General features: G+C 37.6%; 1 protein-coding gene and 2 long non-coding RNA genes across 4 annotated transcripts; 1 reads left to right on the forward strand and 2 right to left on the reverse strand.

The window, feature by feature from the left end:
- Positions 1-358: 358 nt before the first annotated feature.
- On the reverse strand, positions 359-2058 carry LOC136242492 (uncharacterized). 2 transcript variants are annotated; one of them, XR_010694556.1, is made up of 7 exons: positions 1882-2058; positions 1655-1759; positions 1334-1397; positions 1245-1273; positions 1062-1154; positions 579-643; positions 359-519 (listed from the first exon to the last, which is right to left on the reverse strand). It is a non-coding gene; the product is annotated as an uncharacterized lncRNA (long non-coding RNA). The 2 variants fall into 2 exon arrangements; XR_010694555.1 differs by having other exon boundaries at positions 360-519; positions 1062-1194; positions 1882-2057.
- Positions 2059-17414: 15356 nt separating this feature from the next.
- Positions 17415-18328, reverse strand: LOC136242500 (uncharacterized). The gene is made up of 3 exons (XR_010694557.1): positions 18096-18328; positions 17808-18041; positions 17415-17692 (listed from the first exon to the last, which is right to left on the reverse strand). It is a non-coding gene; the product is annotated as an uncharacterized lncRNA (long non-coding RNA).
- A 213-nt stretch (positions 18329-18541) lies between these two features.
- Positions 18542-19457, forward strand: LOC136242507 (uncharacterized). The gene is made up of 3 exons (XM_066033944.1): positions 18542-18806; positions 18866-19037; positions 19089-19457. Exons 1-3 carry the CDS (start codon positions 18722-18724, stop codon positions 19162-19164), a joined length of 333 nt encoding a protein of 110 aa, XP_065890016.1. The 5' UTR covers positions 18542-18721; the 3' UTR covers positions 19165-19457.
- The last annotated feature ends 6746 nt before the right edge of the window (positions 19458-26203 follow it).

Below are 26203 nucleotides of genomic sequence, written 5' to 3' on the forward strand. Positions count from 1 at the left end.
ACACCCCAATGCGAGCGTTTATAAATCGTCAGTTGTCTTATGGTGTGAAGAACAAAATCACTAGCGAAGGTGCTTTAAGCATACTCTTCAATTCTCTATTTACATGTAATTTTTAATAGATTAACTACAAAGGCCGATAAGGTGAATACAAAAGGTAACAAGCCTTTAGGGGTTACCACCTCTATGTAGTGTTTACCATGTAGCTTGTGTTGTGGCTTTCATTAAGTATTATGCACACACAAATGGTGCAACAAAATTTTGTAATGGATTGCTCGAATGTGGTTGGTGGTGTTGTGGCTCGAATGTGGTTCGTGGTTTGCCAGTGACCATGTACGAGTTGGGGTTGTTCCACACAACTTACACAATATTCAAATTTCATGATGGCCATGAAAATTTCTTACCATATGGTAAACATACAACAATGTGTAACAACGTTAATCAACATCACATCAAGACTTGACTAAAATAGTTCCAACAATAGTGATGATTTCTTGTATGTCAGCATGACGATACTGAGACCTGTAAAAGAATAAGCAGGCACTGAAGTTAACCTTAAATTAAACACTCATGCAACTGACCTGGAACATTGGTCGCAACACCAAAAACACTTGTTTCGATATCTGATGACACAATCCAGCAGGCACTGAATTAAAAGAGAATGTACAAAAAATCAATATGCCGGGCTGTATCAATAATAGCATGGATAATCAAAATGAACAAAAATTATATCCCAGGCTAAGTGAATGTATAACATAACTGTTGGGTAAGCATGTCAAACCTGAACATTAGGACATTAGTCAAACAAAAGTACGCTATCACAACTTGGTCATAATACAATGTTTGTACCACTGGACTTCACACTGGTTGCCCAAAAATTGTGCCATTCCAGGACAACAGCATAATTATGAAACAAATAGTTACTACAACACAGAAGGCTTACTGTTGTACTGTCTACACTGATATACCATAATTTAAAAATATAACAGGTAGGCATTAAATACAATACACTTAACATCTGGGTACTAGGAAAAAATCACTAACATTACAACATGTAAACTGACCTAGAAATTAACACCCTTGATGCCACTACAGTCTACACTGGGTATTTGTTTGAACCCATCAACACTATACCCGATACATCTGAGTAGACTGACCTGCAAATTCACATCACTAGTATACAGTGATAATTGATAACTACAAGAACAACAATTGCAATAATACAATTCTTCTGTACGTCAACTGACCTGAAATTCATGACACTCGATACCGAGACCTGTAAAAGAATAAGCAGGCACTGAAGTCAACCTTAAATTAAACACACATGCAAACTGACCTGGAACATCGGTCGCAACACCAAGACACCTGTTTCGATATCTGACGAAACAATCCAGCAGGCACTGAATTAAAAAGAGAATGTGCAAAAAATTAATATGCCAGGCTGTACCAATAAAGGATGGATAATCAAAATGAACTAAAAATATATATATATCCCATATGCAGGTTAAGCGAGTAACATAACTGTTGGGTAAGCATGTAAACCAGAACATTAGGTCATTGGTCAAACAAAAGTACGCCATCACAAATTGGTCACTGATAATTGATAACTACAAAAACAACAATTGCAATAATACAATTCCTCTGAACGTTAACTGACCTGAAATTCATGACACCTGTATCTTTGTTCTTGCATGGTCTCAACTTACATATGTACCATGATCACATTCAACTGCTAGTGGATAAACCAGTATGACCAGATGGCCTGCAAAAACCAACAAGCAGGTGTTAAATACAATACACCTAAAGCCTGGAATATGAAAAATATTATATAAGCATTATTCCACACTTATATAGTAATAGATTATAGGACGTTGTGGAACTTGCCTAAACGTGTAAACTTGAACATGAGGACAACTGCATAATCTGGACACTTGGAATTGTCCAATACCTGATGAACAAGTTAGTACTAATGACATTCACTTCAACATTTTATCCCAGCTGGGTGAATCTCTTGTAACTGAGTAAAAAGGTGTTTATTTTTCCACCTGCAACCAAAGTTCTACATTTCGATCTGTGGTTGAGTGTACATAAACTGACCAGGAAAATCAGTATGCCATAGCCGGGGTATGGAAATGATTCCTTTCCTTCTGTTGTGACATTACTTACAGCTGACTGGTAAATGATCATCGATGTCCCCGTGGACCCCAACAATGAGTATATCAATAACTTCACAAGCTGGAATGAATTTTCTTACAGCATCTGGTGGACAGGTCCATAAACCCTATCGCACAAACACGGTGAATCAGTGTGTGGCGATGTGACACGTTACACAAACTTCACTCCTCGTTTCGTTAGCATTCAAGACCGGCATATATCATAGAGCACCTCGATCAGTATTCTTGACTCTTTAAGCGTTGCTCAAGCGATGTAGTTTCTCATGAGGGGCTCAAGTTTCTCATTAAAGTCGAGCCGATTAAAGTACGCCTCACCATCTAGTTACATTCTTAAACCATTCAATTTAAAACCACGTATCACGAGTGTCCGCTTAAGGTAATTAGGGACTTTCCACGAGATTTCCCCTAAATAGATCACGTGTTAGTTGTCAATCCGGTGGATTCTGGTGGTATACATGGTTCAACAATGCGGTAAGTGTACATATGCTGTCAATAGTTGTTTGTGCACTGCTAAACTAAGTTATTTTTGTGTGATAAGCATGCTTGAGGAAGGGTCTGGGGGACGACACTAATGTTTTGACAGCAGTTGATGATGGCCAGGCAAAGAACTGCGAGAAGAACTACTGTGATAGTGTGATAGTAGGGAAAAATTCCCACCCTTATAGCTCTGCCTAGGGGCATTATCTACAGCTACTGTATTATGTTGCCGATATGTACATCCGGGCCAAGAATAAAGGTGAAAGTGGTAGTAAGGCTCAATCATCCTATTATTCTGCTGAACAGGCAAGGGAGTCTGGGACTCTGGGGGCATGCTCCCTCAGGAAAGTATAAGTACTACAACTTTTTTGTTTTAATTGCTTCATCAAGTATAAAAATTTCAGTCAAAAGGTGATGATCAAGGCTCTGGTCTTATGCACTGGTTGGAGTGGTTGTATCGATACTGCACTGTGGCAACCTTGAGGGGTTAGTGCTGGCATTATCCTTGGCAATACTATTCCATCTCCCCAAGTCTTGATGATTGAGTCCTCCATTCCTTTCTCTGCTGCTCCAATCCTGAAGTTGTGACCACAGTCAATAGGTGACGATCGAGGCTCTGGTCTTGCATCTATACTGTACTGCAACACCCTTGAGGGGTTAGTACCGGCATTGTCCATCGCAATACTGTTCCATCTCCCATATACAAATCTTGATGGTTGAGTCGTCTGTTCCTTTCTCTGCTGCTCTAATCCTGAAGTTGTGACCAAAATAATAAAAAATGGTTATAACATGATAAATGATTATGGTGATAACAATTACAAATGTATTTATAGCTGTGTAGCAACTGTAAACTAATTAGTCACTTGCAAGTTTAATTAGGTGTCTGAAGCATTTAACATGCACAGATATGAGATATATTCGTCACATGCTGGTAGTAAAAGATAGATTTACTCTAATAGAACAGTCATACTACACCATAAATTCATACTTCCGAATTTACGGTGTTATGAAACAATCATTATTATGTATGGATTTTACTGACTCTCCAAGATAATATTCTGCAGTAATGTTAATTGCTCATTTCCAAAAAAATTACCTTTTAAACCAAATGTAGAGTCTATCACTGACAAAAATGAGTGATATCCACCCCAAAAACACCTTCGCTGTAAAAAAGGCGTGCCCAAGAAACTACAAGTACCTGGAACCCAATGTAAAAAAAAACAGAAAGAAAACAGCTGAGCTGAAGTGAAAAGTAACTGGTAACTTAAAGAGCTGATATCTGAAGTGGCCAAGAATACAATTACTAAAGTTTAATCTATGCAAGAACACCTTGGCTATAAAACAGGTGTATACATGAAAGTAACTGGCAACTGAAATGGCTGATATCTGAAGCGGCCAAGAATGAATGGTCATATACAACTAATTCAAAAATTTAACACTGAACCTTTATAATTCAGCTGTGTTCTATATTCACTCTTGCTGCATCGTAAAGTAATTTCTTTTAACTCTAATTGGCTGGTAATTTGGCCGCCTTTTTTTGCTCTATTATACTGACTATTAAAAAAGGCGGCCAAATTACCAGCCAATTAGAGTTAAAAGAAATTACTTTACGATGCAGCAAGAGTGAATACAGAACACAGCTGAATTATAAAGGTTCAGTGTTAAATTTTTGAATTAGTTGTATATGACCATTCATTCTTGGCCGCTTCAGATATCAGCCATTTCAGTTGCTAGTTACTTTCATGTACACACCTGTTTTATAGCCAAGGTGTTCTTGCATGGATTAAACTTTAGTAATTGTATTCTTGGCCGCTTCAGATATCAGCTCTTTAAGTTACCAGTTACTTTTCACTTCAGCTGAGCTGTTTTCTTTTTGTTTTTTTACATTGGGTTCCAGGTACTTGTAGTTTCTTGGGCGCACCTTTTTTACAGCGAAGGTGTTTTTGGGGTGTTATAATTACATACATGAATCAGTAAATAACATTATTATAATTATTGCAATTTCTTACTTGTCTTACCTTTTCCTTTATGTGTATTACTGTTTTGGCAATTGGGACAGCTACCATTTTCCTTTTGGTATAGACCTACTACTCATATTCAAGTACTTGAGATTGAACCACTTTATTTTACAGTCATTATTATCACAGCAGATCATTTCCCCTCATCTGGACCACTACAGATACAAAACATATCATCTTCATTGGTTGATAGCACTCTGTCCTTTTGTAACTCCAGACTGGCTACTAGTCGATGACCCGTCTAGATCATTGGATGATGTTACAGCTGGCCGTGTAAACCAGTGGCCTAAAATCTCTGGCAATAAGCAAGTGACAAAGAACTACTCAGATTTCAGCACGCAGCTTTCCCAAAATGATTCATTTCCTTTAATGTGCTCAACATACAGACTAGGTTCCTTCTTAGAAGAGTCAAATGTGAGCAAACAAAAATTACAGTACAGTACACCACAAACAAACATCTGCGTTTATACTTGGTAATAGTAAGCATGACTCTGATTCAGATGAAATGAATCACCTTGTTTGACCAGACAAAACTGACCATCATTGGCTACTGCATCTTCAATGCTATCCTCACGGTGACTGTAAGGACACTTCACTTCCAGTACACGCTTGACACAACAGTTACACTGCACAATACCATCAGGGGAAGCTCCAATGTGTGGCCATCTTGGATTAATAAACAGTCCATTTTCTGAAACCTGTAGGTTCTGATTATCTTTCTTGACAGCCTTTACATACTCCTCTACTGCAAACTTGTCATGTTTCCTCCCCTAATCTGTTTGCTTACTGTTGAATACAAACAACTCAAGGTAACAAATTATTTTAATAAGGCTCTTTGATGGATTCATACTATTTTGTGGCACACTACTTTCATATTGGAAGCAGTAACTCTTCCAGCTTGGTACTTAAACTAAAGCTTGGAATTTGCTTGTTTCCTTGTTTCAGCCTCAACCTTCTCAGTCATTTCAAGGGTAACAGTAAGTGAAACATTTCTACATACATCAAGCAAAAGGTGGTATTCAAATGTAACATACTCTGGCTTATGAAGTGAAGTAATAGGCTGTGGGAAAGTTGACAACGATATCTTAGGAACTAATGTATCAGAATGCTTTGGGACAACTGATAGCACAGCAAGCTTTGACCCAGTAATATTCAAGTTATTAAAAAGCTGTGCTAATTCTTTATTTGTTGACCTTGTGCCTTTAGATTTCTGTACTTCCTTAGGACTATTACACCCATTGATTATGTCATCTAGTTTTCGCTTTTTACCTCGTGCAGAAGTAAAATCAATGTCCTTAACTGGTAGATACTGTGCTGATTTCAGTGAGGATGGCAATATCCAAGCACACTGGCCGTCAGTACAGGTTCTCCCTCTGCTTCCAAGTAGAACAGCACAGCAGCTACATGAGTGCAGACTTCACCAAATTCTGCCATGCAGTTGCAGTGTGCACAACAGACTTGACCATCTTGCTCTATTATCAGCCAACACTTCAGAGCAGTGTCACTCAATCATTGGAAGTGAAATACCTGCAAACAAACCGACATATTACACTCAATTTGTGGATCATTCCTTACCCTTCCAATTGTAACAAATTCTTTTATCCAACTGCACACAAATTAATTGTATGCCTCTAGTCCCTTTCTTGCTACAAACTGTTCTGCTGTTATAAAACTAGTTCTGAGCACCAAATACGACAGCAAGTCACAAACGTCCACAGGAGGGCAATCATCACTTCTTTCGAGATATCCAAGCGTACTGGTACAGAAGGGACTGATTCCACCAATTATTCCGATCTTATGTAAGTAATGAGACTTCGCTTCATCTGACAAACTACTTGTATACGATGATAAAGTAATATCTCCTGCTTCAGACATCCTAAGTCATTGTTCTAAAGTAGCAGTGGTGCTCCAATATAGCAGCTTTAATAAATTACATAATATTGCTCACGCGATGAAAATTCTCTGTAGTTCTAAGTTCTCTTCACTGTTATTTCCGGTGGTTCCATATAACTAAAGAAGTCTTACAGTAACAAAATATATGGGTTTTCTTTGTATGATTGTATGCACTGGTGTTTGGTGAACCATGTTGAAGTGTTACTTAACTTAGTTACTTTAAGTCTGTAACAGTACTTTTAATTCATCTTTAAACAATCACATAAAATGTTGCTGATAAGATTCTCTTCGCATATCTGATTTTCTGCAAGAGGCCATATATAAGTGCATTCATCATTTGTGCTGCCTCTGCTTAGCAGCACTCATGCCCACTTATCCATTGTCATGAATTTGATTCATTTCCCTATCCACACAAAGGAGTATATACTAGTAGGGTTGGGAAATATTGAAAATCTACTCCCAAGGTAATTGTGGAGCTTATTATCATGATACGTACCAGGGTATTGAAATGAGCTAAAGAAAGTACACTAAAAACAGTTCACACAATATATTCGATGTCTGTTTACTACTTTAACGACAACTGCAAGGAGGTTGGTAAAACCAGCCTAACTTATGGAGATGCCATGGAGTGTATATAAATCTTGAAGGAGGTGAATCATGAATGACTATAATATAGCTAGCAGTTGGTTTACTAGCTAAGGCTTACTAATATTGAGCCAGATTCTTTATCCCACAGCATAGTAATGCTACATCCAGCTGGCAAATGTTTCCTATGGATTCTAAGGATCCCTTGAGTTAGGCTTGTTTGCTAGTATATATAAAGAGGCTGAAATACTGATTGACAAGTACTATAATTATGGCATTTTTAACACATACAACAAGAAGCAGCTGTATGTCGGCCTCAATATCACAATACCTGTATAGCAGTTTTTTTTAAACAAGGTGGAATCTGTTACTGCCAGCTGTAATATTACCTTGTTACCTTCATACCAGTATATCACCCAACACTAGATACTAGTCTTGTTAATTTAATATTAAAACTATTTACTGTATCGGTGCCATATTGTCTACCCACAATTTGTAAACATGCATGCTAATGCTGACCAAAAGTTGCTTACAGCATTGTTTCCAAGTGCTTACCCAAGATAATGTTATTTTTCTGATATTTCTAGTGGAACTCTTATTCACATGATATCTTCCAAAACTTGTCAGCCTCCTGCAATATAATGTATAGTCTGTTATTACAGTACAGGCCAGTTACAATTCACACACGTGTAGCATTTTGTAGGTCATGCCATGTATTTTTCTGCATGAGGAATGCCACTGCCACGAGTGGGGAATTCTATGGCCATGCATGGGGACATGAGTGCAAAATAATATCCAGAGCTACACGTGGTAAAAGCCCATGGGCAATACATAAAGAACACAGTATGATTACTTCACTAGCAGTGGCATATTTCATTACTGCATAAGTGCAGTGTAGCTACGTACATATAATGTAATTTTGCAACCATTAAAAAAAAATACTGCACATATGTATAGCTACGTACTTACCCTGTATTTTCAATGTAGATATACTTTACGTCACTATCTACCAAACTCTGGCACCTGTCTACTGCAGGAGCAACAGCTAGGATCGATTTCTCGAAACTTTGAAAAGAGCTCTCTGTGATTGTAATGAAATGCATTTATATATAAGTAATAGTTGTAACACACCCATGAGGTTTGCATCTGATTTGTAAATACGACACCCGAGGGCCGCAGGCCCGAGGGTGGAGTGTTTACAAATCAGATACAAACCAAATGGGTGTGCTCTAATTGATTTGTGGTATGGGGCGTGCGCAGATCAAAGGCACCCATTTGTAACGCGGAAGGAGCATGAACGCAAGGCTAATACTGGCTACCGCTGAGCGCTGTGTAGCGCATTTGCTATGCACAAGCGCGAGGTGCCATCATCGATGCCAATCACTCCAGTCATTGTACAGCTTCCAAATCATTTAGACGGGTGTAACTGAAGTGTCTGATATTCATTGTTGAGTTTTGCAGCGCTACAATAGTCTTGGTTAGCTTAATTTATTGGCGAACGAGAGTGTGGTAGATTATCTGGTTCAGCCCAGTGGTTGTACTGCTTCCCATTCATTCAGACAAGTGCAGTGTTGTGTGTTCATTCGTTCCAGAGCGATTTACCTCCTTGTCAGTCCTTGACATTATTAGCCTTGCATTGTGACTTCTTGTGTTGGTCTGGTGTTTGGTTTCATTTAAAGTCTTTGAACTAATTAGTGGCCAGACTGTGTGGCCAAAAGGAGGTACTTAGCCCTGCTACAATTATTTGTAAACTGGTTTACAACTGATTTGTAACACTGGCGGCAGCCTTTGATCTGCCCACGCACCATACTACATGTACAAGTACAGTATATACCACTTTCACACCTCACTTCAAAGGGAAAAGAAGGTGTATAAATGGTATAATAGCACTGTTATCGGTGCTCAGGAATGCATTAATGAGAAATGGAGGTAGTATAATAGTTGTAGTATGGTGCGTGGGCAGATCAAAGGCTGGCGCCAGTGTTACAAATCAGTTGTAAACCAGTTTACAAATAATTGTAACATGACTAAGTACCTCCTTTTGGCCACACAGTCTGGCCACTAATTAATTCAAAGACTTAAAATGAAACAAAACACCAGACCAACACAGGAAGTCACAATGCAAGGCTAATAATGTCCAGGACTGACAAGGAGGTAAATCGCTCTGGAACGAATGAACACACAACACTGCACTCGTCTAAATGAATGGGAAGCAGTACAACCACTGGGCTGAGCCCGATAATCTACCACACACTCGTTCGCCAAGAAATTAAGCTAACCAAGACTATTGTAGCATTGCACCACTCAACAAAGAATATCAGACACTTCAGTTACACCCGTCTAAATTATTTGGAAGCTGTACAATGACTGGAGTGATTGGCATCGATGATGGCACCTCGCGCTCGTGCATAACATATGCGCTACCAATGAATAAACTAGCTAACAATGAATTAACTAACCATCAAGACAGTAATTAATGAGTCAAATCGTTCCTTGTACACAACGCTCAGCGGTAGCCAATATTAGCCTTGCGTTCATGCTCCTTCCACGTTACAAATGGGTGCCTTTGATTTGCACATGTCCCATACCACAAATCAGTTAGAACACACCCATTCGGTTTGTATCTGATTTGTAAACATGACACCCGAGGGCCACAGGCCCGAGGGTGTCGTGTTTACAAATCAGATACAAACCTCATGAGTGTGTTACAACTATTACTTATATCCCTCCTAGGAGTGATATAACTTGTATATGCTACCTTCTATTTTCATTAATGCATTCCAAGCATTCTCAGAAATAATCTGATTTCTTTGATGAAATTGTGTGATCTCCTCTGCTTTAATATAGCGACACTTTACAGGATCGATAGGGGGTTTTAATTTTGTAAAGTGAGCCAAAGCATAGGCCATGGACTTGGGGAAGAAGATACTTCGTTGTTTTACTGAATGAAGAAGGTCACAGGTTAGTTGGTATTGTTGTTTTGATTGTATAGTCACATGGCGATATCCAGACACTAGGCATAGCACTTAATTGATTTGGCCATTAGTGTTAACAATATTACTCAAAAAAAAGAAGGCATAATGGCGGTTGGACATTTTTTGTGTTGGGTTCTATTGGTGGTACTTATGTTGTGGCGGACCCAGATCTTCCCTACTAGAGAAGCAGTTGTGTTTGGTGACACTAATTCAGTCTTACTTTGCGTTTATAGTGAATTTCATTCGCCTTGTGTGGTGCTCATTAATTGGAAGGCATGTCCTAGTTTTGTTCAGCTACTACTATCTCTCTGCAGGGATATTCACCTAAACCCAGGACCAGATATTTTTCCTTGTAGATTGTGTGGAAAGCAGGTTTCTGATGATGACAAGGCTATTTGCTGTGATGGATGTAATAAATGGATCCATGTGAGTTGTGATCAATATACCATGGAAACGGCATATGATGACATGGTTCACAATCCTTCTTCAGACCCATGGTTTTGTGGTGTCTGCATTCACACTGATATGGATGTTTCCTGTCAGCCTCATAAACATGATTTACAGTGTGTTTGTCTCAATGCCAGAAGTTTGTTTCCTAAACAATATGATCTACTGGGTTATTTATCATCAAGCAGTGTTGATATTGTTGCTGTGACAGAAACTTTTTTAGATGATACCATTTTAAGCTCTCAACTGTGCCCACCTCAATATACACCTTTTTGTAGAGATCGTGATCGACATGGTGGTGGAGTACTCTTTTTTATTAAATCCTCAATTCCTGCCATTAGAAGAACTGACCTTGAAACACATTGTGAAATGTTTTGGATTCAAATTCAAACTAGAGATGGTCCAGTATTGTTTGGTGTATTCTATCGTCCACCAAATTCTGATGCTACAATTTTAGAAGAAATGAATGCTGCCATTTCAACCATTCCTGGCAAGTACTCTATTGTTCTATGTGGAGATTTTAATGTTCCAAATATTGACTGGTCTCTTGCTACTCCCACTGTTTCATCACCTGTTAATTCTACATTTTGTTCTCTTGTTCATGATAATTTTCTGACTCAACTAGTTTCTTCACCAACTAGAGGTGATCATATCCTTGACTTGATCCTTACTAACAATCCCAGTTGTGTGTCTAATGTAAGAGTTGTCGATAACTTGCCGGGATCTGATCATGATGCTGTAGAGTTTGACTTGTCTGTGTCTTCAGACAATATTGTACAATCCAGCCGAGTTTTATTGAACTACTCTAAAGCTGATCTTCATGAATTTCAGGAAGTCTTATCACATATTCCTTGGAGCTGTATTCCCACTGATAGTGGTATAGAATACGTTTGGCAATGCTGGAAAGACTTATTTTTCTCTGCAGCCACTTCAGTCATTCCTACTGTCAAATGGAAATAGTCTAAAATGAAGCAATGGTTTATATCAGCTACTTTGCATTTGATAAGAGTTAAACGCCGTGTTTATCACCAAATGAAACGTCTTGGATCTGATTTGTTGAAAGCCAAGTATAAAGTCATTAGTAACTTGGTTCGCTCTCAAACCAGAAAAGACACATCAGGTCATGTAACCAATTTGTCAAAGTTATATTTTGCTAACTCTAAGAAATTTTGGAATTTTCTTAATTCCATAAAGGGTCGTCATCATCCAATTCCACCTCTCAAACATAGTGATTCATCAGTCTCAAATGATAGTAGCAAGGCCAACATTTTCAACCAATTCTTTCATTCTGTCTTTACTGTTGAAGATAACAACAGTCTCTCTGAACTGCATCAATCTTGGAAGTCCACCCTGAACTGATCAATTCAATAGATTTTTCTATGGATGAAGTTCATCAGGAGCTAGTAAATCTCCAGAAAGACAAAGCCTGTGGTCCTGACTGAGTTCCTGCATGCCTATTTACTTCAAATAGGTGCTGATTTCTTGCTGCACCACTCAGCAAATTATTTCAATTTTCCCTCTCCACTGGGTCTTTACCCAGGGATTGCATTACAGCTAACATTGTACCAGTTTATAAAAAAGATGATAGTCATCTTTCATCCAACTACTGCCCAATTAGTTTAACATCAATTGTAATTAAAGTAATGGAGAGAATAATTCATTGTCAACTTTTCAAAGCATTGGAGTCTCACAATCTTATCAGTAACTATCAGCATGGTTTCCGTGGCTGTTGTTCCACTGTCAGTCTGTTACTGACAACAATTCATGATTGGGCAGCTTGTCTGGAAAGGCATCACTCAGTACACTGTATTTTTCTTGACCTAGCTAAAGCCTTTGACTCTGTGCCTCACTCCCGTTTATTACTAAAACTTGAATGTTTAGGAAACAAAGGTGATCTTCTACGATGGCTAAAGTATTTCCTTACCAAGAGGTCTCAGAGGGTGATTATTAATGGATCATTTTCAAATTGGCTACCTGTATTATCTGGAGTGCCCCAGGGATCCGTTCTTGGGCCTCTATTGTTTTTATTTTACATTGATGACATCTACCAATGTATTTCTCATAGTTCAGTTCTAATGTTTGCAGATGACATAACCCTCTACAAGGAAATTGTATCTTCGTCAGACCAAGATATGCTTCAAGTTGATTTGTCAATAGTTTTTGAATGGTCTCGTAAATGGCAACTGAGCTTAAATCCTTCTAAATGTGAGACAATCTGCATTTCTTATAAACATTCACTTCCTCCTGCAAGCTACAGATTAAATAATCATCTTTTATCCACCAAATCTGTTGTACAATATCTTGATCAATTCCCACCTTAAGTGGTCGGACCATGTCAAGTATACCACTGCAAAGGCAACTAGATCCTTAAATATTCTTCGGTATTCTCTTTATACATGTCCATCTTCTGTTAAAGCTGCAGTCTATAAATGTATTGTCCGTCCTACACTGGAGTATGTTTCTCTAGTATGGTACCTGCACTCATCTGGTGACATCAAACAGCTGGAAAATGTTCAGCGCAGGGTAGCCGGATGAGTTTGCGGAAGTCGTTGGAATCCTGCTTGCAAACAATGGTCCAGATCATCTGACTGTTGCTTAGATCAGTTGGATTGGCCATCATTACACCGGAGACAAAACTACTTCACTATCTGTCAAGTACATAACATCTTGCACCACCAATCAGCAATCTCTTCTTCACGGTATTTCTCTGCAGTTAATAGACATTCAAATCCATCAGCCATAGACACCTCTATATCCACCATTAATGCTTATCAGTTTTCCTTTTTCATCAACTCACCTTTCCTTTGGAACAACGTACCTTCCAATATCTTACAGATAACTGACCCCAAACTATTCCGTGTTGCCCTCCGGCGCTTTCTTTTTTAACTAAATGTTGCTTTGTATTTATCTTCTATTATACTGTTTTATTTGTTGTTTTTGTATTTGTGTATTGTCCTTGTATCTTGTACTGTTTTGTCCTTTTGGGGAGCACGTTTGCAGGCTCAGCCTTTTGTGCAACCCTTGTCATTTGACTAAAATTGATAATAATAATAATAATAATAATAATAATATTTACTCACTACTTTAGTTTATTCATGGCTAGTAAAATAAGTACTTTAGTGCACTTGAATTGTCTTTGTATTGCTGTTTTGACACCTGGCACGATGTCACATGCGTAGTGATTGGGCGTGGCACTTAATTGACTAGGCCATTATAGTGCTGTAAACATATTCACTGCTTTAGTTTATTCATGGCTAGTATAGTAAGTACTTTATAGTGTCACTTAAGCTTCATTATTAGCTGTTCAGCTCGCATTTGGGTTTCCTGTGTTTAATTGCATACCCACAATCGAAGTGATCTGCATGCTCGTGTTGATACACTTACATTGGGCCCCTCAGCAGCACCTTGTTGTTGCTCTTACGACATTATCCACAATCAAAATTCACATGGTCCCATATAAATACACTCGCAAAGCATTCCCCACACTTGCAGGTGAATCACCCAAGTGGAATATATTAGTTGTAACATGGGCACTTGTGATTTGCCTGAAATATATGCACTCGCACTCGGGCTGTGCCCTCGTTGCTTGTGTGTATATTTCAGGCAAATCACTTGTGCCCATGTTACAACTACTACATATATACCATCTTGTTCACACAGTTCCCATATGTATACGTAGCTCAATATGTTGAGGTCAAAGTTCATGTACTGAACACGTCTAACCAATTGCTACTCCACCTTTAAGGTCTTCACAACAAATTCAGCAAAAGCCACAAGGTATTGAACCAAAATTTAATTCGAGTTTGGTCAGCTTGCTACATTAGAACTTCTGATTATATTACCATTTAATTTATTAGTGACAACATGTAACAATAATACCATAATATTTGTAACAGATAGAGAGCTGCAACATGATGACTCAAAGTCTCGGATATGACTAAAACACGGAACAGACTGGGAAAACGGACTCACAAACGGACTGGAAGGAACTTCCCTAAAAATGTTTTTTTTGCCATAGAAACTCACTATATTGCTGCTACAAATAATATAATACGTAACAACAGCCTTAAAAGCGCCAGTCTGCCAGTGTGAGCGCCTGTGACAGCGAAGCTGTCGGTTAGTGTTGTAAACAAGTTTAACAAACAAAATAACACAAACTGTATTTGTAGTAGCCAGTATCTTGCCAGCTGATTAAATACAATGAGTGAATGCGCATGGTACCACCACGAAGCCTACCTGTCACAAGCTGTCACCTGTAAAACTGAAGATCAGCCGTCAAACTAATTGCAGCAATTAACCAGACCACAAAATCAAAGTAACATAGTGTCTTAACAGGCTTAAAGCTTCTTGTTTACAAATGCAAAACGAAAGTGCACTTTTAATTAAGCACAAAATGAATTTAATTTCAGACTATCTTTAAGCGCAGGGCTTAGTATCAGCTTGAGCACACTTTGACATCATGTTCAGAGTGGTTCAGAGGTTTGTTTCAGGTCATTGTTGCACGTTATAATTCTTTCTAGCAGCTATACAGTGAATTTTTATGGCCAAAAAACGTTTTCAGGCAAGTTCTTCCCAGTCCATTTGTTAGTCCATTTTTCCAGTCCGTTCCGTGTTTTAGTCATGTCCCAAAGTCTCCTCATGGTACAGCACACCTGAAGGTGATGACACTGAAGAAGGGAGGGCACGGCAAAGTGTAGTTGTCACTCTATAGCTTAAAAATCAACAACAAGAAGTAAAGTGAACATATAGTTATACTTATAGCATTTATCAGTCAGGTAGGCTGTGAAATATATCGTTCTAGCTTAAGACACACTTGGCCAGTGTTGTAAACATGTGCCATGCATGGTGTACAGCTCATGTATGTGAGTATTCCTGGCCATACGTGGTAGTATTCCCGGCCATGCATGTTGGCATTCCCAGCCACGAGTGACAGATCCCATGTTGATGTGTGGCGTCACACGTGTCCATGAGTGGTAATGTGAAGTTGTAAGTGGACTGTACCGTATCATGTGCTTTTTGTATAGCACTGTTGTATATAGTTAGTTTTAGTTGTGTAGTTGTACAGTTGTGTTGAATTGTTTTGTACTAGTATATGTGTCAGTATGTAACTGTCTGTATACACTGGAATGGAAGAATGGCGTTGGCTGAATTCCAGATTCCATAGAAGCAAGAATCTAGTCAAAAATATTGGTAATGTGAATATTGCATTGCTGCACAATCAACTTAGTGATGATGTAGGCTATATATTCCTATATATACTAGCTGTGCAAGCAACACACAGCATTGTGTTACTGTGTGCATAAAGAAGACTATTCTCTTTGGTTTGCTATATCATGATCAATCCATAGCTGTATAGTGGCTTTTGGAAGATACCCACCTGTTTCTGCACCACTTCATATATTGCCTATCACAATGATATCTATTCCTCAGTGATTCCTCACCACGAATTTATCCACATAGTGCTAAAAACTAGTTTTCCTGTAAACAATGTTGTACCTGTGTAACCTTACAGTATATAGTAAATGATGACAAAATCAATCCATCAATGGATTTATAAAACGTAAACAAACTAAATAGACTAAAAATTGAAAATTTGCAAAGAGGAATAGGGATCGCTAAAAAAAGCCACCAAACAAGGAGGGATCACTGAGGTGGTACATCCCCATATAATATATTTTGTTGCCTTGATAGAAGAGTCAAAATAGGGATTTGTGGTTTACACTACTACCCAGCGATTATTTTTGTGTGGTGACTTTTTTAGCAATCCCTATTCCTCTTTTTAAACTTTAATTTTTTTCTTTATCTAGAGAATGTACAATATTTATTATTGGATTAAGGTTAAAAGTCAACTGCAGTGAAAACTTTTCTTACTATTACACTGTAGTATATTGTTGCTAAAAACATATGATACTATTAGTTTTTAAGTTTCTGACATGGTTTGGCACAGTCCTAGTTTAGCTAAGTCACTTGTGGCTACACTTGTGGTTTCATTTCGGAAGCCGCATCATACACTATCATCATCAGATCCGGTGTACACCCGTACAAACTGAAACACACGAGAGTGCATGAGTATCTACAAGTATAAGTACACAACTACAGCTGACAGCTACCAGTATTGCACTTGTAGAAGTGGTTTGCAGCTGTTTAATTAATTGTTCAACGAAGAAATATGCCCACCCGTTGTATAGTAGCTGGTTGTAATGCTGCTAGCGGATTCGAGAGTGGGAAAGGCTGCAGTTTTCATGCGTTTCCAAAAGATGAAGGGTTACGAAGAAAGTGGACCAGTGCAGTGAAGAAGCAAAGGAGTGACTGGGAAAGCCCAACTTCGACTTCAGTATTATGCTCTAAGTACTTTGAAGCCAGCTGCTTTGATACTGAAGGTAGTCGTTACAGAGATCAAATGGGATTGCCAGCAGCCAAGCGCCTGAAGCCAGATGCTATTCCCACTATATTTCCAAAGTCAACTGATAGGTTTGAGCCACCTGGAAGTACAAGCAAGGCACCAAGACCAGCTTTTGAAAAGCGTCAACAGAATCCTGTAAGCTATAACAACTTGATGTAATAAAACTTAAATAACATTTACATAATTATTATAATAATAGATAATAGCAGATGTCCTCTCTACAAGTGCTCCAACGGATGAAGATGTGTCCTCTACAATTTCTGCCATGGATGAAGATTCCCTCTCCACTAGTGCCGTCACAGATGAAGTTCTTTAGTCAGAACCATCACTCCTTTTACCTAAAGAAATGGATATACCTGTCCCCTTAACTACAGGCGGGGGAACACATGTTCAAGCACATCCTGCTGTTGAAACACAAGTGTCTATAAAAATAAAAACAAAGAACAAAGGTACGTGCATGTGTGTGTTCCGAGTGTGACCTTACCATTGTGCCATTTAAACAGGAACATTAGCCCACCCAAAACAGAAATCAGTATAAATACAATGTAATCTGATTGATGCTCCGCCTTTACAATTTATTTCGCATAAGCCATCACCAGTACAACACACAGGAATTGAACTAGATCTCCAGTCCACTACAATGTGTCCAGATGATTCTTTTACTGATGTTGAACTGGACACTTCATTCTGCCTTAGCCAAGAGGATTATACCACAGAGTAAGCCTGTATAATGACATGATTTCGACATGTTATTACATGTTGTACTTATTAACACTCTAGAGATGACACTGAAATGTCTCCACAGAATGAAATCAAATACTTAGTATTTCATTCTCACCTGTTAAGCCTATTCACCCAATGTAGATCATGCCATTTATCATGCATTAGTAGGATTTCAGACAAGTAGGGAACTTATATTGCTGTTACTCAGGAGTGTTCCCACTGTGGCTACCAGTGGACTTGGAGAAGCCAGCCATTTATCTGTGACACACCTGCTGGAAATTTGTTGTTGTCAGCATCCATCTTATTTAGTGGTGCCACTCCTGCCAAAGTGCTTCATCTTCTTGATCACCTAAAAATGGCATGCATTAAAGACTGAACTTTTTTTGACCATCAAAAAATTTACCTTCTGCCTTCAATAAAAGCAATATGGAAGGAGAGTCAAACTGTACTGCTACAGCAGTGTATAGCACGAGGTAGCCCTCTTTCCATAGGTGGAGATGGAAGATGTGATAGTCCTGGTCACAGTGCGAAGTTTGGTTCATATGGAATAGTTGATATGGACTCCAAAAAAATTATCCATCTTGAACTTGTTCACGTAACCACATTGCTACAAGATATGCTGATACTGACTGACTAATTTACAGTGTAACCAGGTCACATCAAGCAACAACATGGAAAAGGAGGGACTGTTAAAGGCTCTCAATTTTCTAGCCAGTAAGTCTTTAGAAGTTGGGACTCTGGTAACGTATAGGCACAAGCAAGTCAGTAAGTTTGTTAGGCAGCAACATCCACATATCGACCATCGCTATGATATTTGGCATGTTCCAAAAGTATGTATATATTATTTTTAATAATCCACCATTGAAATATCTTGGATTTGTAGGTATTAAAAAAAAGCTTGGCAAGTTATCAAAACAAGCAGACTGTGACCTCGTCAGGGAGTGGACAAAAAGCATTACCAATCATCTTTATTGGTGTGCAGCAAATGGAATTGATGGTGATGACATCTTGAAGCGATGGAAGTCATTGATGGATCACATCTGTGATGAACATGATGAATGCTACCACACAACACTGGCACTTGAAGATAGACGAAAAAAGTGGTTTACACCAGGTAACATTATCAATACCTTTATACTCTTGAAATTCTATAGTTTATTATACAACACACAGGCAGCAAAGCATATGAAAAATTATATGACATACTCTGCAGTAAGACGTTGTTGCCAGACATCAAGAAACTATCATCACAGCATCAAACAAGCATCTTGGAGGCTTATCACAGTGTGGTGAACCATTTTGCTCCCAAGTTGCTGTCTTTCTCCTATCATGGATTGTACTCTAGGTTGTTAGTATTACATAGCTGATATCAGTATTACATAATTATTGTAATTAGGTTGTTACTAGCTGTATTACACTTTAATGAGAACTTTGGAAGACCACAAGCAAGGACAAGGGAAGGCAGGGAATAGCATATACAAAGGCTAAAGCCGGTGAATGCACTCCTAAACCTATCCCAGTTCCCAAGACATACAGTAAGTGAAAAAGAATAATTTTGTTTCATGTATCATGTGAACTTTCAATATAGTCTATGTAGAGAAGCTGATGCACAAAGCAGTAGAGTACTGTACTGCTGGTGAAAAACATGAGCACTCTGAATCACCCCCACCATTGGCTAGTGCATATGAGCATCCCGACAAGGACACTATTCCATCGTTCTCTCGATACAAAAGATAATAATTTATCATCAACATACTGCATACACATTAATTTAATATCTTTTTTTGTACTGGAACATGCATATGTCATTCACTGAGGTGTAAAATAGCAATTATGGGATACTTTCTCACAATAGGAGCTAGACAGCTGTAGATTAATGCCAAACATTTATTTACAACACCAAAGTATACACAAAGAATTTTGTTAGACATTATAATATTAGCTAAGGTTGCCGCTGCTAGGTCAGGCCCAGCTGTGGCGAACAATGTTGTAGCTACACCTATGCAGACATCCAATATGTTAACTTAATCATTGCTGCCACCTTCTTCTTTTTGACAAAACTTGCTCCTTCGTCGGTATACGCCCTTGTGCATCATTCATGATGATTTTCCAGCCACCGTAACGTACTATATCACTGAACAGGAACAAAACACGTTCTTTCACATGCGTCAGAAACGGAACAAACATGTTACAGGTTCTCATGCTTCTGAACACAGTTAAAACACACCAGCTGCAATATTTCACTACAAAACAAGACCAGAGCAAGATCATTCACCCATTCGCCATTGGTAATTAGCGTAGTCAGCAGTTCACCGGATCTGACCGTGACGTTGCAATCGACATCAAAGACTTGTGGCTGAATTCTAGGAAGTGACGTTTCAACATCTTTGCGGGTTTATATCTCGTCAACACAACAACATATCATTATAAAAATTGTTGTTCTGTGCACTGTATGAGTAAATAAACATACACAGACATTAAAAGGGTAGGTAAAATTTCTACTGCAGTTAACCTTTAAGGTTGGAGTTAGGGTTGACTCACTTTCAGTTAACATTTTAATAAAGTGATAACATCCAGCTCTATTTGGCTGTAAATGGGATAAAATAATTATGTGACCCGCTAAGTGAAAATCTGACTTGTTTGCATCATTCTGTTTTTTTTTTGAGATAAATGCCATTGAAATACAGTGGCTAAAGAACACACACACCACATACATTTTATGCATGTTTTAATCACTTCAGTAAACAGTGAAAAAATTAAGACTCACTAATATACCAATGGATTCACATATTCATGGAGTGTAAGCAAACGTGAGTTACACTGTATGCATGTTTTGGTTACGTTGTGGTAAAAGTAACTGTATTGTTGCTGTTTCTAAGTTTGAACAACCTTTTTCTTAATGGCATCGGTATATTTAGACCACAAATTATACCTAGATAAATGCCCCAGTTCATGATAAATAGAATTTCACAAGTTCCAACTCTGTATCCCATTACACTTGAGACTTATGATCAATTACACAAGTGCCTGTAAATTTTTCCCATATAGGCACTGTACAAATCAATTAATTTGTTCTTCTTGTTGCCTATCGCTGTAACTCCAAAAGCACTTACCAGATAAGGCTGAAACTTTAACACCCCATTGGTATTTTCATCTAAACAACAAAAAATGTCATAAAATCAAGTTCGAGGAAAATGCAAACAAGTCTGGTTTTCACTTAGCAGGTCACATATAGTAATATCCTTGTTTATCTCTCCAACTGTTAGTACAACTACTGTAATTATCAAAGTTCTAGTAATGTTGTTATTACATGTTTCTTAGTGAATTGTGTGCTTGTGTGATGGTGTAATCATTTGATGTTTGTTTGTCTTAATTGTTGGTTTGATGCTGTTTTACATATGTACATAATTTCATAATTTTGTATTCTACTAAATTAAGAAACTGTATGACACTCATCAACTAGGGGAGAGAAGCATCACAAGGGTTGTTGACACCAGCAGTTGATACATGTAGGATTTTGACTACTGTCAAAGCCTTGTTTACATAGACAGCGAATATTATAAGAAAACAAATTAGTTAGATTTTTAAACACAGGGTTCTGTGGAATGTTGTAGTACTTAAGCAAGGTCATAATGTATGCATGGCCTAGTTGTTTAGAGGGAAAAATCAATGGCCTTTAGCCTTATCTGTTGAGTACTCTTAGAGTTAAAACAAGGTATATAGAGCAGGAACAGTGAAACAATTTATTTGTACGGTAACTATATTAACATACACTTGGTATATGACTTGTAAGTGAAATGGTCTGAGGAGTCGGAACTTGTCTCATTGTATTGTGAACAGGGGAATATGTCAAAGTGAAGTATTTTACTCATCAATGCTTATTATGAGCAAGATGGCTATAGAGGCTTTCAACTGATGATTAAATTACATTAATTTATGAGCACAGCATAAATCATGTTTACCTACGTATGACAAATACTACATTACACCATCAGACTAAGTTTTGATGTGAATAGTTCAATGTCTAAATAAGCAAATGCAGTATAATGCATAAATAGCACTAAGATGTTCTTATTCTCCATGAACAGGCAAATGATTTGATATATAAATTTATTCAATTTGAGTCTTCTTTTGCTGCTTACTGAAGCAATTTTAATGTGCACAATTATATTTGATATTTACTTGGTGCATTTGTTTGTTTGAAAATCATATGATACAAACTAGTCTGGTTTATGCTCAGCAGGTCACACATACAAGGGTATGGAATGTATAAGTGTTGTAGAGCATAATACATTTTAGCATCATAAAAGGACAATTTTACTTATTACAGTATTCAACATTAAGTAGTGCATGGGCTACAGGTTACCTGTTCCAAAAATCCAGTCCACACAATACTAACACCCTTATTGTAATATAAAGGTGACCAAAGGTGGTGCAATGGGCTTGTTTCTGCTAATCAATATTACATTTCTTATTATTTATAAGTGGCTGACAACAATTACAATAAGGTCTTAAATGCTTGACTACAGATCACTGGAGTGTATGTGTGTAATAATAGCCCTCAGTCCCTGTAGTAGCATCATCACTTCACTAATGTGCCACAACACAACATCTTTGTGTTGTTACTTATGGAGATCACTATAACTACTACAAAGCCTTGTCATTTAATACAATTCCCACTTGCTTCACATAAGGATCAGTAAATATACAAATAAAAGTTGTCTAAAAGAAGACTGATTGTTTTCCTTTTTTTCATTTTTTGATTTAATTGTATAGGTAGTTCATGTTAACCTGAGCCCTTGCTTTGTATTAATAACTCTTGTTACATGGGTCAGCTGTACAAACATTTAGTAGTGCTGTAAAACTTTAAACTCCGATACAAGAGTATTTTGGTGAAACTGCAAAGGCAGGCAGGCAGACAGGCGGGCAGGCGGGCGGGCGGGCAGGCAGGCAGGCAGTAGAAAATTCCTTTGAATATATAATATTATATTAGAAATTTTGTAGTGATCTATTAAAAGTATTTAGGGTTGTACTGATGACACTTTTGGATCTAACCAATACTGCCAAGGTGTCACAATGGTCTTGAAGCTGGTTTTTTATTGGCGATAGCAGCACAAATCTCCATGTTTCCTAATAATTATACAGTACTACCATACTGTATAATAGTTGTACTGGATGCCTCTACAAGTCACAATTTATAGTCTTGCACAGCCAGACCACAATTTCTCTGTCATGGTGCCTTCAATTAGAAAGATAAGCACAAACTCTGAAAAATGTCTGGCTTGGCTGGACTGCTTAACATAAGCCACCCATTCTTCACACTTCCAGTCAATGGCAGCATATACTAATGAAGGGTATGGGTTAACATTCATATGTACGCCAAATGGCACACAAGGCAAGGCACGAAATCTGTTTGTTGAGAGTCTACCTAGTTAACATGCAATTTTCCTAGAATAATTGCTTGCACAAAGTCTACCAACTTTAGTAGCTACATAGGTGACTTATGTATTAGACAAGTGTGCTCATTATGCAACAAAAGTGACCTAATGCATGTGATGCACTCAGCTACAGACTCCTTTTAAGAGGCGCTTATATTTTCTGTTTAACGTAAATGCCGCACATGATGGAGAAAAGGTGGTTGTAGAGATTGTCGCGATCAATAGAGTTCAATTTAGTAGTTTTACCAGCATTAAAATTATGATACAATCTTGTCCTTTTATATAGGCATAGAATACATAATAGTTCAAACAAGTCTGACCGGTTTAGAATGTTCTAGCCTAGTACAACAAGGTCCTTTACATAGAATGCTTTAAGCTAAGTGTTAAGTGATGTAATGGTAATTATATGAAATTATTTAGCTAATGTCTCTTTCATGTGCAACACAGGGTGAGACTTTACAGAGTGGTTCTTTTCACTACCAAAACAATGATGTGAACTGCAGGAGAGGAACTTTACGTGTAAAACAAGATAATATTATAGTATTACCATCACTATTCTTGCAATTACGTATCTGTTACAAGTTTGCCATTTTTGTGGCGTGATGCAATAAAACACAACAATTTATTACATTGTGATTAACAGGATGTAAAATAGCTCTTGTATGGCTTGGTGTACTGTCTTTTTAAGTAAGGTGAACAACCATGATTGTAACAGCTCAGTGGTTAAGGATTGGGGTACTCAGTATGGAGGTCCCTGCATGGTTCAAACACCATGCTAATTTTTTTTCAAAAAAAAATTATAAATCATACAATTTTTTTATCCCATATTGACTGTTCTTTTAGAGTATTTCGATCCCTCCAGTTGTTTGGTTTTTTGTCTTGTAACTCTATAGCTGATTTCTTTTAAACCACAAATGGTTTGAACTACGTCTGTACGTATTATAGTTAACCTATATGCATACCAATTGTGACTGGATCTGCGAAAACAGGACATAGCTAATCGCATATTTTTCAAATTCCTGTTTATTAAATATTTATAATCTACTTAGCCAAGTGTACCCACTGGCAAAGTTTCAGCTTCTTATGCCAATAACATTGGGTGTTACAGCCCTACAAAGTAGCAACAACAGAAAAATCGATTTGTACAGCAAGTATAGGGATAATAAATTACAGGTACTTACAAAAACAGTTGTAACTTACCAACAGATTGAGATACGGAGCTAAAAGTTTCACCATCGTATTCGCCATGGACAGGGGAATCATTTACTGGGTACATTTTTCCTTTACTCGCCCTTCTTCACATACAAAAGTGAAATTCATCAAGAAAAATCAATCGCGTATGATCGTTTTGACATGATGTAAACAAACGCTCATACGTAACTTATGTATCCTTGGGTCTACTACAACGAAACAAAGATTTTCCAACTCTTCGTGAGCAGGCAAATAAGATGATATCTAGGTTTTTATTGTTAATCCCTTCCTTCACTAAGAAAGAGGGGTTACAAAATTTACGGAATTTTCAATACTATGCTAGTATTTCACCCAATATATTCAATGCTTTATACCGTAAATTTAGGCTTGTGCGATTATGTCCCTTTTTCACAGATCTGGTCACAATTTTTAAGTTATTTCCATTAGTGTTTAACCCTGTAGGCATGACAACAAGTTGGTTTTTTTAATGCAAATAATCTTTGATCATTTATCAGATATGCACAAAACTTGGTATGTGATTTTGCTGCAATAGATTCTTAAAGTACTCGAGAAATGAAACTTTGCATTTGTATTTTGTGATCATTTTTGTAAAGCATGCCATGGGAATAATAACGAAAAAACAAAAAAGAAGAAAAAAAGAATGCATCGTTTTCAAGAACCAAAGCCGCTATAGTGGTATTTGAGGCCAAAGGTTTAACTACTTATAGAGTAATAAGGAGAAGGGTGAGTCTTGTTAGTACATGTGGAGCACGAACAGTAGTAATGAAAAGTACATTTTAAAAATGATTTTTATATGGGTACGTTGATATGTGATCGTCATAAAGGGTAAACTCATGGGGTAAGGAAATCCACAGTCTTGGGAATCTGCAAGAAATATTAGAATTTGACATAGAAGTATGATGAATAAGCTTGTTTGATGAAGATGATATTGTAGAATGGGATGATCCCATTGTAATGTAGTTATTGATGTCAAAGTGGGAATGAGGAGTTTGTACGATTTTAATAAAATGTAGTAAATCACTTAGTTTGTACTGGTACACATGTAAGAGATGCAGTAGGATTAGCCTGACCTTGTAGGATGAGTGATAATCATTCAATGTATACTTTGTTGTTCTCCTTTGTAATCTTTCTAGGGCAATGATGTTTTTTAGGAGGTAAGGTCTCCATAGCTGGCTTGAATAAGTCAGTTGAGATCAAACTGATTTGATGTATGTTAGGCATTGATAGAATAAGTAGAGAAAGTTCTTCAGAGCAATCCTAAAGTTTTGTACGCTTTTGAGGTGATCTTGTCATAGTGCATGGAGAATTTACCAGAAGATGATACATAAACTCCTACATCTTTTACACAGTTAGTTTTTGGACAATCCATTTATAGTAAAATTGAGAGAACCATTTTTTTTTCCAAATGAATATGGAGGAACTTAGATTCATTAAATAATAATCCTTTACATTACTCCAGTTTAGTTTTCGATTGAGATCATGCTGTAAAGAAATTTAATGTATGATATCATTTAACTGCAAAGGGGAAAGTGTCCTTAATTTTTCACACTGTACTATATCTTCCATCTAAGTCTGCTTTATTTTCCCTTTTATGACAATAAAGTACGCTTTTTGTGAATGTTACACAACCATAAACATGACCAAGTGAAACACTGGAATGACCACCACTAACAATGCTGTCAACAACATTACCATAGCAATTAATAACAAGCAATGGCTATGCACACAAATGTTTGTAATTCCACTACAGTGATCACAGTACAATTCAGTCTTAAGGTGGCCACACTCCTGAAAAACAATATCTAGCCTTCCTAAGTCGATCTCTCCATCCTCCTGTCCCTTTACGTAGTGAATTCTGGAT

This window comes from Dysidea avara, chromosome 2 (genome assembly GCF_963678975.1).
Source record: "Dysidea avara chromosome 2, odDysAvar1.4, whole genome shotgun sequence".
NCBI lineage: Eukaryota > Metazoa > Porifera > Demospongiae > Dictyoceratida > Dysideidae > Dysidea > Dysidea avara.